At 45.3% G+C, this 15,645-nt stretch overlaps 3 protein-coding genes across 3 annotated transcripts in view; 1 reads left to right on the top strand and 2 right to left on the bottom strand.

The window, feature by feature from the left end:
* Nucleotides 1-10,160, bottom strand: part of LOC109513402 (neurogenic differentiation factor 2-like) — an 11,213-nt gene extending 1,053 nt beyond the window's left edge. The window contains exons 1-2 of the mRNA XM_019865864.1: nt 9,877-10,160; nt 7,058-8,232 (exon numbers count right to left, since the gene is read on the bottom strand). Of these exons, the coding sequence (XP_019721423.1) occupies nt 7,147-8,232; nt 9,877-10,116 (1,326 nt within the window). The 5' untranslated portion in view covers nt 10,117-10,160 and the 3' untranslated portion in view covers nt 7,058-7,146. The remainder of the gene's footprint in view (nt 1-7,057; nt 8,233-9,876) is intronic.
* Nucleotides 1-15,645, bottom strand: part of LOC109513416 (uncharacterized) — a 203,962-nt gene that overhangs the window by 158,676 nt on the left and 29,641 nt on the right. The gene's annotated exons all lie outside the window — the stretch shown is intronic.
* The window catches only part of LOC109513421 (protein phosphatase 1 regulatory subunit 1B-like), a 4,068-nt gene continuing 1,053 nt past the window's right edge, over nt 12,631-15,645 (top strand). The window contains exons 1-3 of the mRNA XM_019865916.1: nt 12,631-12,897; nt 14,904-14,987; nt 15,072-15,153. Of these exons, the coding sequence (XP_019721475.1) occupies nt 12,760-12,897; nt 14,904-14,987; nt 15,072-15,153 (304 nt within the window). The 5' untranslated portion in view covers nt 12,631-12,759. The remainder of the gene's footprint in view (nt 12,898-14,903; nt 14,988-15,071; nt 15,154-15,645) is intronic.

Consider the following 15,645-nt stretch of genomic DNA (forward strand, 5'->3'; position numbering starts at 1 on the left):
CCCCCCCCCAGCTGGCCTCACCATCAACGTGCCATGTGGCGCTTGATTCCCTCTGGCATTCCCACTCTGGCAACTCGGCCGCGTCTGGCAACTGGAAGGACGAAGGCACATGCACACACACGGCGTCCACTATTCATCGCCACACGCACTTTCTGCATGGATGCAAAGTAACGTCGTGTTATTTGCGAGCATTCGGAGGCGATCTTTTGCTCCAAGTTTGAATGCGTACGAGTGAACGGAACCGGTCGGGCGTTGGCGGGCGCGTGCCACCCTGGCAAGGCCGCTTGGGATCGCCCAGCAGAATTCCAGTTACCATGGTGATGTCCAAGCTCATTGGTAATAGAATCTCAATTTGAGAGAGATTAATTCAGGGGGAAAGAGTTGATTTATTCATCCTGTCGGATGCTGACGAACCCCCCCCCCCACACACACACACATTTGCACCCATCCTCCGGCTCTGACAGACACTTATTACCTCTGCCAAGGAGCTTGTGGTTTCCGTCACCTTGTGTTTGTTACTTTTCTTTTTGTTTGAAAAATGCAATCATTGTTTTTCTTCTCTTTCAGAAAGTAGAAAGTATCACTCTGATCGTCTTCATTTTAGGAAAGCTCAACGACAATCGTTTTTCTTTGTTGGAAATGCAACCGGGATAGCTCGTCTTCATTTCAGGAAAGGACGGTACATTCATAATTTGTCCTTTTTGGAAAGTACAAAATAAAGCGATTTAGAGACATAATTAATTCATTAATTAAATCGGCCTTATGATTATTCCAACAATTCTCAAGTATTACGGAGGTCGGTTGACAAAAGGAAGTTGTTTCATTTAGCCCCACGAGTGGACAGATGTCGCTGTGACGCCGATGATGGAAGTTCTCCACAAGCAACAACCAGAATGACAAATTCACAATTACAGCGCATCATTCTCTTTACACAACTAAATCTAAACATTGACAGAAGACTAACGGCCGCTGTCCCTGGCCAGCAGTCACGGCCACCATAAAGGACATATTAGTCCTTCACTTTGTTCACAGCTGACTCCATCAACCCTGCCTAAGACGTCCCCCCTCCCGTGTGTGTAAATCTTGTGAGCGCTTGAAAAACACTTTGCGAATGCTGGCGTCCCGTTAAAAGTGACTCCGTCGCTAAATTCATAATTGGACGAGTGTTGTCGCTATACGCCGCATACATTCATTTATGAGCGCATATGCATGAGCATATGTTCAATACCAGCATGTCTCTACGCGACCCTCACGTCCCCCCATTTCCCCCAATTCGGTGCTAGAGTGCCCCCCCCCAGCACCCACACGGAGACCTCCTCTCCTCTTCGCTCCTCTTCTGATAATCTTTTAATCCAGAGAGGCGTGCACTCCGTTCCGTTGACTCGCAATTGAGACACACTTGACAGAGTCATCATAACACTGCCGTAAATATTGGCGTCCACTCCAATTGACGCCGTGCCTTACATGAACAAATAAATGCCTCAACCCAAATAGCAACCCTAAAAAATTGTGTCTTCTATTTCAGAAAGTCCAACATCATGAGTTTGAACAACGGTGAGAAGTGCAACTCTAACATTTAGGTGTAAATGAACATTATGTATGTAGTATGTGATTGTCATTTGCAGTGATTTTTTTCCCCTGCACCGCATCCTACCGAGAGCTGTTCCTAATATTTTGGCCGGCGAATTGACTGAGCATGATTATGTTTTGTCATTTCCGAGATGAGAACTCGTGACAACAGACGGCGGCCAATTAGGTGAAATCCGCGCAAGGTCAATCTCACTTTCAGGTCAAAGTCGAAACCTGCAGCGGGTGGCGACTGAGGCGTCGAGGACAGCGATTAAAGTACGTTTGCGTGTGCGTCTAGTGTATGCACGTGTGTGTGTGTGTGTGTGTGTGTGTGTGTGTGTGTGTGTGTGTGTGTGTGTGTGTGTGTGTGTGTGTGTTGAGAGCATCTGTGTGTTTGAATTCAGTGACAGATGTTCATTAGTCTTTGACAAGCCCGCACTGCTCACATCTCGAAGCAGTGAAGGCATGAACATAAGGGCGAGAAAAAACATCACTGCCTTTCGGAGATGTTTTTTTTTTTTTTTTTAATAAATATCTTGTTGTCGTTTTGGCTAAAAATACATTTTGTATCAGTTATTAGCTTGGGTCTAACTTGCTCATCACTTTTCCCATTTAGACCGAATCTGGTTAGAATGAAACCGTGGAATTTAGAGTTTTACATTGACAGCGTTTTCATTGTAACCAGGTTCCTCGTAAATGGCAAAGACAGTTTATTGACCTGAATTCAGAGATATGTTTTGAAATACACGCTTGAAGATACGTAATTGCTAAAATTGTGCAAAGGATGTTACTGAATTGTGGAAATGTAGCATGAAACTGTGTTCTCCATTTCAGTTTTACGCCTGTTTTGGCTTTTGTTAGCCATGCTAGTTAGCCATGTTGTCTGCCTCGGCGACGAGTCTGTTGGATTTATTTCGCCAAGTGTAGACAGGCTAACTCCTGCATGCAAAAGTTCACGACAAGACAACTCACGCAAATGTCTGTTCGTATCGAGCAAATGACCTTTGCGAACAGACACACTTCATTAGCACGCTCACTATACTGTATTCTTGCTGGACCAAACTGCAGGACCAAGAAACTTATTTTTAAAACCGCGGTATGCCTTGAAACTGGTAACTGGCCCATTCGTAGTTACCCTTTAGTTTGTGGACTAGCTGGTAGCTTGTGCCTCTTGGCGCGCCATGCAGCGCCCCATCGTCACTCGGCGGAATATATTTAATGGCTCTCATGTCGATATTTTGCAGGAGCCCGAGAAAGGCATTTTTAGTTTTACACACATTGAATGAAGTGTCCCAAGACTTTTTGTCCATGGCGTGAGCATTTCAAAAGGGAGTTTTTAGAAAGCGGGTTAGTGTGCGTGTGTGTGTGTGCGTGTGCGTGTGTGTGTGTGTGTGTGTGTGTGTGTGTGTGTGTGTGTGTGTGTGTGTGTGTGTGTGTGCGTGTGCGTGTGCGTGTGTGTGTGTGTGTGTGGTTAGAGGAAGGTGAGCAGCCAATAACAGAGAGCCAGCCGAGCCTGAGGCAAGGGTGTGATGTACTGGGAGAAAAAGGTGTGAGTGGCAGTGACTGCGAGGAAAGAAAGGTGATATGGAAAGTGTACGTGTAATTTGGAAGAAAGAAAAAAAAACCCAAGAAAAAGAAGTCGACTGCAGTGGGATGATGCAGGAAAAAAAACAAGAAGAAGAAGAAGAACAACAAAAAAAATGGAGGCAGTGAGCTGGACTGAATACCATCTGACAGGTCCAGCTGGGAGTTTGCCCGCCCGGCAGCACTGCAAAACCCCTCAATATGGCCGCCAATTACTGCTGCCCGCGTGACCGTGCCATGGCTGCGGCGGCGGCGGCGGCGGCAACGGCTTCGCCCGGCATCCTCCTCACTCGCCTCTCCATCACCCTCCCCAGTGCTCATTGCCTCACACTCCCTGAAAGATAAATAAATAAATAAATTAAAAAAAAAAAAAAAAACACTCCTGCCATCTGTGCGGCAAAACACCACTGCATAATAGACACTCGCCGGCCACTTCATTAGGGACACCCGCACAAGCTCTAATGAGCTCCATGACAGGAGCCACAACAAGAAGGTAAACAAAACACTCGTTTATGAATCTGTTTATTCTCTTTAGCATCGACGGAGCACCGCATCCTGTATTTCTGCAAACGATCAAACAGGGGGGGGGGGCTCATATTAGAGGGGAGGCATTAATTTCGACTTGACTTTCTACTTTTTTGTTTATTGGTGATACCGAGTAAAAAGTGTCATTTAAAACCAAAATCTTTTCCAACTATTATGGAGAAAGCACAGAAAAATGAACATGGGACGCATGCAGTTTGTCAAGTGGACACACGTTGAAACTGTAAGAATGCACTTTTTACCTTTAACACGTTTAGATATTTTAATTCATTTGAGGGGCTTATCTGCTGCTGTTTTGGTTAGCAACAGAGCTCCGACAACACGAGTGGCGATCAGGACAAAAAAGGATTTTAGAAAAACAGAACACGATGCCTTAAGATTTGCAAGTAATTAAAGCATTTTGAACCTTGTAGATTGAGTGCATGAATAAAATGGCGTCACAGCAGCTAAAGCTTTAAACAATCATTCCGCCACTCATTTATTTATTTCAGCGTAAGGACACTTGCTTCAATTGTTTGAAAGGTTCCCGATGGGAATGAAAGGCGTCTACTATTTCGTCTTAGGTGACAACTCATTCAAAAGTAGGAATGATTGTGGTTAGATTTGTTTTTCTTTTGCAAGGATACACGAGTTAACCTTAAATATGAAGATAGCACTATAGCAATCCCCCCCAATTTGGACATAATTTCGACTAATACCACCAAAATTATTGCAATGCAATCACAGTGATAATATGATGAGTGTATTGGTCTAGATGGAAATTAAAGCCTCTGTACTATGACACAAAATGAACAGTTCGCTGGGTTATTTGATTACATTTTGCACGGTATTTATTAAGGCATTTTACAGACATCCATTTTAACAAATAGGCTTGAACTAATTGATTTAATGGTGATTAAATCCATATCACAATTTGAGTGGGGGAAAAAAAAGGAGAGGCCCGGGTTGTCAAAGACAAAAAGACACTATTTCCATTTATGTGACACATCCAAATAAGTGTAAAAAAATTTAAAAAAGGAATCATTGCGTATTATGAACGAGTTCAACTACATTCTCCTGCATGTATGGAATAAAAAAAATCGAAATGCAGTTTTGTTGTTTGTTTGTTTTTTTCCAGCAGGCTGTGCAGGAGTAATGAGCAGATGTTGGTGGAATTAGCAAAGAAACACAGGGGCCCTCCCACAAGGGCCCGTGGACGTTTGGCCGGGTTGCGGCGTGCGTGGCGTGGCATGTCGTGGCGCGGCAGCTGCACGGTGGGGGCCAGCGTGCACGCGTGCCTGGTGGACGTGCTCGCTGCGCTCTGGTGGTGATTTGGTGCGAATTGCTGCCACCTGTATCGGCCGCAAAATTCTCATGGAGGATGCGTTGCAGAAAGGGCATTTAGACGCACTCAAATCACTTCAGAATTTAAATGTTTCCATTTTATAAACTAATTATTCACAGATTATTCAATCAAAAAGTCATTTTTTTAATGTGAAGATAGTTACACATAGACGTTGTTTCTTCTGCGTGGTAGGTGCTTTTATTTCCCTCGCACATAGCACACATGAGTGGCTCATATTTTTATTTCGGCCTTTTTTATAAACTGTATAAAACGACAAAACATCACACAAAAACCTTAAAGTCATTGTCACGATTATTTTCCCATTTTAAGATGGACTGGACATTTTAAAAGCGGCTATATGCGCATTTTTTAATTCACTGGTTTCTTGATTATTTTGGCAGGTTCGGCGCTTTGAAATATGACTTTCTGACTCATTCAAAATGAAAATTCAGCTCGTTTTTTTTTCTTTTTGTTTTTGTTTCAAAAGGTGGAACATCTGGTCCGGGGAAAAACGCTCGATAGTATAAAGGTTCATATTCCTTATATAGGGCCATTTCACTTTGTATCAGGTCATGAAAGCGCCATTTTAAATTCATATTTATGTATCAATGTTCGCTATCTACATTTGTGTCCTTTTTTTTTTTTTAATTGAATAAGAGAGTGCGCCTGCAGAGCCTCGCACACTTGACCAGCAAGGCAACATATGGGACCACGGGCGGTGGTCCAACATGGCGCCCGCACGCTCTCAGCGTTATCATCATTATTATTAGATTATTATAATTATTATTAGAAAGGATTGGAGAAATCAGCAGTGGTAGGCCTGTACACACAATCCACATCGTGATTGTGCCGTTGTCCCAGCCTGGAAAAGCAGCCTCCGTGCAGTGTTTGAAAATGCAGGAATAGAGAGTGTGCAAGGAGCAGGTGCTGACATTAATTTATATCATGTTCAAATTTTCACTGAAATGTCCATTTATATAAAAAAGAAACCCAATTAAAAGAGTTAAACATGTTTTATTGTGTTCCCCTGAAAGATGGCTTTTCTTTTTTTACCTGTGCAAAACAGACTTCGTATAAATTAATTTGAGGTGAATAATTCAGATGTCCTGCTCTTTAAAATCGGGGTGCATCTTGACAAATCCTTTTCATCGTCTGCTTTTTATTTATGATTTTTTTCGGGGGAGGGAGAGTAATGCATAGAGAACCCATTTTGTAACGTCCCAGTGGCTTTTACACCCCACGCTTTTATGATGGTGTAACCTGCAAGAACCTCAATAAATAGAAATAAAATCTTTGAGTAATTTAGTATAATCTATTTTCTCGCTGTAAATGATTTTGCTTCAATTGTTTGAAATGAGGCAGAATTCGAGGGTGGGTGGACATCCGTATAGATTAGAATGACGCATAAAACAATTATAAATCTTGTTTTATTTGTGTATTTCGTTTATATTACATGTGTCCGGTCATTTAACACACACTCACACACGCACGCACACACACACGCACGCACACACCTTTTAGGGTATTAGGGTAGGGTAAAATACAAACAGTTGATCTTCTCCCTCCACCTCTTTAACACCAGCTGCCCTCATGCCTTCCCTCACTACGTCCATCAACATTCTCTCAGGTCTTCCTCTTGCTCTTTTTCCCGGCAGCAACATCCTCACCACCCTTCAACGGACACACTCACTCTCTCTCCTCTGGAAATGTCCAAACCATCGAATTCGGCTCTCTCTAACCTTGGCTGTTCCTCTGATGAGCTCATTTATAATGCAATCCTAAAGAAAATCTCAACATCTCCCATTTCCGACAGCCGCAGCCGGCTCTGTTTCCTGTCATTTCTTCAGTGCCACTGTCTCCAATCCATAGATCATGGTCGGCCTCATCACTGTCTTATCAACTTTCATCTTCATCCTAGTAGGGATTCTTTTAGAACACCACTGATACTTTTCTCCACCCATTCAGTAAACCCCGTTTAAAATGGGGTTTTTCTGGCGAAAGCTGAGGCCAAAAAAGGTCAAAGTCAAGTTTGCGCACGCAAACATACGCACGTACACGGTACCGCACAATGAACAACATCATGTAATCGGATTACAGGAGAAGATAAGGATTGTGACTCAATTGAGTCAGTTGTGGAAAAAGGCGCTGATGTCCTCGTAGGGGCCCACGGCGCCCTCGTGGTGGCCCTCGTGGAAGGGGGGGATGTTCTCGGAGTGCGCGCCCCCGCCGCGCGCTCCAGAGGGGCCAAACGTCAAACCGCGTCCGGCTCGGGAGTAATGCATAGAGGAGTAATGATAGTTCCGCTCCGCGTCGAGCTCCTGTTGCTTGCCGGACGCGCCCACGCCGACGCCCAAGCACCCCGGCGGGCTGCGCTGGCCCTCGTAATCCGGGCTCAGGTAGTCCGGGGAGGCCCCGCCTGGAGCGTACGCGGCCTCGAAGCCGGAGGGGTACGAGTGCCCGCGTAGGTTCAGGGGTCCGCCGCCCGGGCCTTGGTAGTTGGGGCTGGCGAGGCGGCACCGGTACGACGACGACGACGACGACGAGTACGGGTGCAAGGAGAAGGGTGAGCCGGGCATGTGGAAGCGCCCCGCGTCCGGCTCGGTGAGGAAGTTGCGCGTGTTGAGCTGCAGGCAGCCGGCCACCAGGTTGGTGGTGGGCTGCGAGAGGCCCTTGCACAGCATCTGCACGTAGCTCACCACGTCCGGCCGCTTGCCGTTGCGCAGGATCTCGCCCAGCGCCAGGATGTAGTTCTTGGCCAGGCGCAGCGTCTCGATTTTGGACAACTTCTGCGTCTTGGAGTAGCAGGGCACCACCTTGCGCAGGTTGTCCAGCGCCGAGTTCAAGTCGTGCATGCGCGTGCGCTCGCGGGCGTTGGCCTTCACCCGGCGCACTTTGGAGCGCTCCTGGCGGGCCGCGCTCGTCTTGCGCTTCTTCGGACCGCGTTTTTTGTTGCCTTTCTCCTCGGGCCCTTCATCAACACCGCCCTCCTCCTCCTCCTCCTCCTCCTCGTCCTCCTCCTCATCTGCCATTTCGGACTCGGCTCGGCTGCTGCTGTCGCCGCCGCGCGCCTCGTCCAGATCGTCCTCGCCGCCGAGGTGCCCCTCATGCTCGCTCTTCACCTTGGCCACCTCGTCGGGGGTGTCGGCCCAATCTGCCGCCAGCCGCTGGACGTCCGGCAGAACCTCACTGAAGAGACGGCTCAACATTGTCACCTGCAACAGAGGAGGCGGGGTCCCGCGCGCGGTGTTTATATCCAGTCTATGATGTCATCTTCATGGAAAAAAAAAAGGCTGGAAATGGATGAGCCATGTCACATGAACCATGTGATGATAATATAAAGCTGAAGAGGCCATATTATTTGGGATATCTGCATGGCATGTGACAAAAAATGTTTTATTGGAAAGGCATGTCTCTTCTCACATTATTAGGGACACCTGCAAATGGGATGAGGGGACAAAAAGGGAATGCATGTGCCATGCCATATTATTAGGGACAGAGGACAACATGGCATGAAATGCAAAATGGCTGGAAATCGATGTTAGGTCACATTATTAGGAACACTTGCAACATGGGATGAGAGAAATGTGATGCATGGGTGAAGGTTGCACAGAACAAAAAAAGTCTGGAATTGGATGTCACGGGTCATATTACTGATTGGGTATGTCTGGGTCACGGGCAGCATGGCATGAGACCCAAAATGGACGGAAATGGATGTCTCCAGTCACATAATTAGGGACATGTACAACATGGGATGCAACAAAATGCCATCGTCCGCCCACATTATTAGGGACACTTTTCGCACGATGAGACAAAATGGCTGGAAATTGATGTGTCACATCATTAGGTACAGCTGCAACATGTGCTGGAACACAAAAAAGGGGTGGGGACCAGATATGTTGGGCCATATTATAAGGTACACCTCCAACATATGATGGTCCACTAAAACAATGAAAATGGATGTCTCAGGTATTAGGTAGCCTTCACCTGCAACATGAGATGACAAAAAGAAAAAAAAAAAAGAATGGATCGGGTCATAGAATTAGGTATGAGTGGAATGCACATGACACAGACGCGCACACGCAGGTGTTCCTAATATTCTGCATGTCGTTTCAGTCAAAAAATCAAATCAGCACCTCTTTGACAGCGTCGATCAAAACAATCATATTTGGTAAGGGCGCGGCATGGCGTGCAGGTGTACCTAAAGCTCTGACCAATGAGCAGAATCTGCAGGCCCCAAGTTCACCACCCCTATATATAAAATAGTTGACATTTTTATTCTTAAAAAAAAATCCATGCACTATTTTTTTGTTTAAAAGCTATGATGCACACAATTTAGAGCATGGTTTCCAGTAGATGATGTCAGGGCAAGATATAATTTATTTTAGCGCCCCGAGCGAGGACCCAAATGTAAAAATTGAGCTGAAAAAAAAGTTTTCAAGGAACCCTGATTCGATTCAAAAATGTTAATTTTGTTTTGAATAATGATGATTTAAGTTATTGTTATGCTTTTTAAAAAATCACAAATGACTCATCTTGGACTCCATGCTATTTATTGCTTAAATTGAAAATCAATTGAAAATACACTCCTCAGCATATGAGATGCTATCAGTTTTGTGGGTTTTTTTTTTCTCACCTTTTTCCACCTAAAATAAACACCCTGCAATACACACTGGCGTATACTTCGTCAATTATCTCCCGTGTAGCCCAGAGAATTCGACTCGCTTGGTGTTCAGATGCACACACACGCGTCTCTGTAAAGCTGCCAGCAATGAGGATCCATGAACGACAAAAAGATGCCCGCGTGGACGAGTGATGGGATGGAGGTGGACACAAAGAACTATTTTAGAGGAACCTACCTGGGTTTTGTTTACACCATGTCGACAACGCGTCGTGCAGGGCAAAGAAGAGACTGCCGTGTGGTCCTCGCTTGTGAGCCTACCTCCCTCTTCCTCCTCTTCCTCCTCCTCCTCCTCTTCTTCTTCTTCTTCTTCTTCTTCTTCTGCAGCCACCCTGCCTCTGTCTGCAGCCCAGACGCGCGCAAGGGGAGGAAGCGCACGGGTGACTTGCGTAGCGAGGCCGTGTGATGCCAGGCCCATATGGCTGGAACGTCATTGGCAAGAGCCATCACATGAGAGCCGCTGATTGACATGTGGCCGCATTCACAGAGACTGCCCCCCCAACACCTCCCCCTGGGGCGGGCGGCTGGGTGAGGTGGTGGTGGGTGGGGGTGGATGAGAAGAACTCGCCATCTGTCAGCGGGCACTGAAAGGCAAAATGAAATAAGCTGCAAGTGAGTGGCTTCACACTGGTTCTGTTTTAGAGGGAAAAATGGGGTCAGTTGCAAAAATGTTACATGTAATCCCATCATATGCATCCACTTTAAAGCATTCCGAGCAAGCCATAGTAGAGTTACACCTGATGGAGGGGGGGGTTAATCAGGTCAATCAATTCAAATGTGACTTAGGGGTTTTAGACAGGGTTAGGGGGTCATGTTAGGGTTCCAAACTAGTGTTTCGGGTTCAAAGCCAGGAGTAGGGTTTCAAAGAAATTAGGGTATAAAACTAAGGTCAAGGTTTCCAGCCAGTGCTAGGTCTTCAAGTCTGCGTTTGATTTTTAAGAGAGGGTTAGGTTGTTTGTTGAAGTCGAGCACTCATTTTAGCACAATTACGGCAATCAACATTCTGGTCAAATGAACACCTTGCTAATGAGGGTTTACGATCGTTAAACGATTCATGGCTGAAATAATTCCGGAACAATCCCCAAGTTCCCACGTGGGGAAGCGGGAACAACACGGGAACAGACGACACAATATGGCGGCCGCCCCAAAGCCGGGGTGTCGGGGCGCGATCGCCTAAACGAGTCAATTGAACCGAGCTAAAGCGGTGCCCTCGCAGACGTGCCCGCTTGCCAAGCTTGGCACGGACGGCCACCAGGAATCGCGGACGGGGGCCAAGAGACGAGAAAGGAAGAAGAATGCACAACTAGACAAAGCCGGAATCTTATTTATCGGGATATGTTCGGGGAAAATGTATTTTGAAATGCTGCAGCAAATAATGATAACTAGCACATTTTTGCAATTAAATTGTTCATTAAATTGCCCAGCGATTGGCTGGCGAGTGGTTCAGGGTGTCCTCCGCCTTTTGCTCGAAGACCGCTGGGGTAGGCTGCAGCACCCGCCGCGACCCTTGTGAGGATAAAGCGGATCAGAAAAATGGATGGAAGGATAAATTATTTCATGATAATCCGACCAAATGTTTTATACATACCCTTTCGAAATTACCTTCCACAAACCCCATGATGGATGCTTGATTATCAGGCCATCACCACCCTTGTCGTCTTCTCTGTAAATATGTACGACATTATTCGAACAGGTTCTGAAGGAATGCTTTAGTACATGGGGGAAAAAATTGTCGTGTATCTGGTGGCGCAACCCCAAACACAATTTTGCTTTTGTAATCGTTTTCACTTCAAGTCGGGAGTGGTCAATGACCTTTCTGCCACTCGGAAGTAGCCACATCATTAAACTGTTCACAATGTACTAGTTTCATTCTCCTGCTCTCTTTAGTAGGGGCTGACATCTAGTGGACATAAACTGTTAGTGTGACTCACTTGGCTTTAACATTAATTTTGGTTTCAATTAATTTGGGTTTCAATTTAAGCCAGGATCTGGGTGTCATGTTAATGTTTAAGACTAGGGTTAGAGTTTGAAATTAGGACTTCAAAATAGAGTTCGGGTTTCAAAATTCAGTTTCAAGGGTTTTAAAAATGTGTTGGAATTGGGGTCTCAAAGCGAGGGTTAGTGTGTCAGTGACAGTTTAAAATTATTTGAAATGATGGTTTGAAGATAAGGTTTTTGATTTCAAGTGGTTAGGGTTTCAAAATTGGGTTTCATGCCAAAATTACGGTTTCAAGCTGGGGAGGTTCAATTTAAGGTTCTGAGGTAGACGAAGGGTTTCAAATTAGGGTTTTAAGACCGAGTTATGTTTTCAATGCTGGGTTTCACATCAGGGGACGGGTTCACCATATACACAAATATTTCATAATGAATATAGTGATGCTTTATTGCCAATTTTTTCTCCTACAGGTATGCACCTTTTATGCCACACGAAGTCTGCCAAGCAACAATTGGGCGTGCAAACGTCACGTGACCCGGAAATGAAGCAGGCCGTTTCCGGCGGCAGTCAATTACCGATGTCGCGGTGTGCCAGCTAACTTTTAACATTACTGTACTCCTGTCGTGAAAGGCATTGCGTATTGTATCTTCTTTGCGGTTGGGTACGAATTCCACGAGGAAATTAAACCCAGGAGACTCGACTCTAAACGAGAATAAAGTAAGGCAAGTACTCAGGTACCACCTGTAGCGGTTTGTACCGCACCTGTTTTGCTAATTGTTAAATGCGACTTGTTTGGAGTATGTTGAAGACGTTAATAGATAAGTTACATGAATCCGTCTGAGCTTTACTAGTGAATTCTTTGTTTGTCAGCAAACCTTTGTTGCTGCTGTGAGGGTTATTATGACTATTTTTTAAAATTTTGGAACCAACCGAGGGGCTTGGAATCTTCCTCACCACTTCGCTGAGATGTCGCGATATTTGCGGCAACAGTTGATTGCGTCATAAGCCTTCGCACGAACACGCGCCGCTGTGTTGCTTCGTGACCGAGTGTGCATATGTGGGCGTGGGACTGACACGAAGAGACGGAGATTGGAATTTTTGACAAGGGTTTGGAGGCTTGTGATCATGGAGCCCCTTCTGCCTGCAGGGATCGACACGACTAGAGTGGAGCGAGAGCCTGAGGACAGCGATGCCAAGAGGAAGATCCAATTCTCGGTGCCTTCTGCGGTGCCCATCCAGCTGGACCCGCGACAAGTGGAACTGGTGAGAATCATGCAGGGGAGCACAAGGCATCTATTATATCACATTAGAGTGGATAGATGGATCTAGATGGATTTAAAGTGTCCCACATCATAAAACGGAATTGATGTCAAAACAACTGAATAAAAATGCAGCAGTAATAGTTCATTGAGTAGATAGAAAGCCTCAAATGATATATCATTAAAGAATCATGGCAGTCCAAAGACTCAAACCTGTCGTCTTTGAATTGGCAGAACCATGATACACCCCTTCCTACTCTCACAATTTTTGTCTTCAATCCAGACATGAAGTTATTGTGTTACCAAGTGTAATGTAATATATTTGCTTGAGGATGATAACAATAATGATAAAAAAAAAAAAAAAAAAAAAATCATCCTAAATTGAAGCCAAACTTCTTGACCAAGCCTCCTCTAACTGCCTGTCATTCGACTGCTTTTCCAGGTGATGGTCATCTGACATGAGTGAGCAAAAGTGTGACTCTGTTCTGTTTGATTGTGTGAGGCATCTTTTGAGGTATGGTATTAATTTATTCCAGAGGACAGCACCATCAGTTTAACACAGCACTGAGTCTATTTGGAGTCGGCTCCGACTACTCTTCATCAATCAAGAAGTGGCCTTTTTTAGTCCAAAAGTACATTTAAGTGAACTTTGTGTAACCTTCGACTGTATTTTGTCAGTCATTGTGTTGCCCTCTTATCCCCGCACCAAATTGACTGCTACTTACATAATATGAGGAGTAGAAAAACTCCAGTTTTTTGATGTATTACCATCTGTTGGTAGCAGAGTATGGACAGCACTGGGATTAAACTGAGCCGTTGAAGCTTGACTTTTTGCATCTCTTAGAAGTGATGAGGCATCAAAAGGAGTGGAGGAGGAGCTGACATGAGGGATAAAGCCTCTCCCCCGTTAGAAATATTAAAAATGAGATTGTACACCACCACTGCCAATTTCAGATGCAGAGCAAAAGTAGGTCATTTAATCTTAGTCTTTCAAACAGGTTGAGATTTTTAAAACAGGGTTGGCATTTCAAATCAGGGTGACAAGGTCAGGTGTTAGGGTTTCAAAAAAATGGGGTCCAGCCCAGGGAGGGGTTGCGTTTCAAGATCGTGTTCCATGTCAGGGTTATGGTTTAAATTTACAGTTTCAAATCTCGTGTCAGATATTAAAACAGGGTTTCAATCCGTAGTTATTGTTATTGGTTTTGGTATCAAACTAGCGATAGGGTTTCACGATAGGGTTTGGGTAGTTTCAGGCCAAGTTTAGGGATTTTTACAGTGTCGTGAAGTTTTCAACTTCATGTTAGGGTTTAAACTAAAGTTTCAAGCTTCAATTCTGCTATAAAGGGCCCTCGCAATCCTGGCCATGTTGGGAGACTGTAACAGAGGACAATAGCCCTCTAAAATATAAATGGTTTTGGCAGGCCTGATGTCTGTGCAAAGTAACGTGAGTTTTCATCTCCACGAAATGAGCACGAATCCAACACATGAGAGAAGCAAAAGCGGAGATGCCAAAAAGCCGCCCACGTGTCGAACCCACGCTCTTCGCTGCGATTGGCCGACGAGCTCTCCTATATTGCGGCAAACTGTCTTATTTCCATAATGTTACAAAACATTGGTGATGATGACTCTTCAGCATGCTTTCACACTCTTCGGCTCAGCATGTTCTACCAACCAATATCCTTTGTTGAGAACAGCTGCTACAATAGGAAGTGAAGTTCATTTTCCATTTATTCAATTACATAACTCTCAGCGGTTATGACTCACTCTCTTTTGTACGAGAGTGTGAGGATGGTTAGTAACGCTAACCATGTGGCCTTGGGACACAACAACAGAGCCTTCGTTGTGAATGACTACTCGTTTTTATCAAGCAGGAAGTGAAAGGTTTTTCCCTGGTCTGTGCTTAAATGGAAAACGATGAGGCCCCAAAGCAACCCCTACCAGGGCAAGTTGAAAGAAAATTTAGAAGTGTGTTCCTCCAAAGGTGAGTCAAGGCCTTCTCCATGTGTTCAGATTCGACGTCGGAGGCCCACTCCCGCCACCCTCTTCCGACTGACGGACCCACCGTCGCCTGAAGATGACACTGGGTCTCATCAGGTACACCAGTTTTGCACCATTTTGTCTTGTGTCTCTCCAGAGTGTATTGATATGTCCCGCTGCCCCAACCCATGCCACCTGCAGTGGTCAGTAGGAGAAAATGGGGTCCTGAAGGCGAATACTGTCAACAAGATGCCAAGCACCTACCAGCCGCCCTCGCTTAAAGGTCAGTGGGCTTGCAAGGCCTCGGTGCTCCACATTTGTGTCGTACAATTATGTAACAGTTGTAGTTGTAGTGGTCTACATCTGTCCCAAAAAAATGCGTGTGTGTGTCTGTGCGCGTGTGTGTGATTTGAGATTAGAAGCAGAGGCAGCTCTGGATCATCCCGGATTATGAGATAGACACAGCTGCGGCAACACGGCCCCCCCAACTGAATGTCATAATAAAAACACTGTTTACAATAAGTGCGATTGGTGATATTGAGCATGGGTGGGGTTAAAAACAACAATTGGATATGAGTGGTTGAAATGGCCTGATCATCAAGGTTAGGATGCCATCTGTTGCTTTGGTATTGGCCCATGCAATAGTGTAAGTGCAATTCTGTGTTCCACTGTAGTTAGACGTAAGGTTGGTTGAATGTTGGGATGAGTGCCTGTGTGTGTGTGTGTGTGTGTGTGTGTGTGTGTGTGTGTGTGTGGGTGTGTGGGTGTGCGGGTG

This window comes from Hippocampus comes, unplaced genomic scaffold (genome assembly GCF_001891065.2).
Source record: "Hippocampus comes isolate QL1 unplaced genomic scaffold, H_comes_QL1_v1.1 scaffold116, whole genome shotgun sequence".
Taxonomy (NCBI): Eukaryota; Metazoa; Chordata; class Actinopteri; order Syngnathiformes; family Syngnathidae; genus Hippocampus; species Hippocampus comes.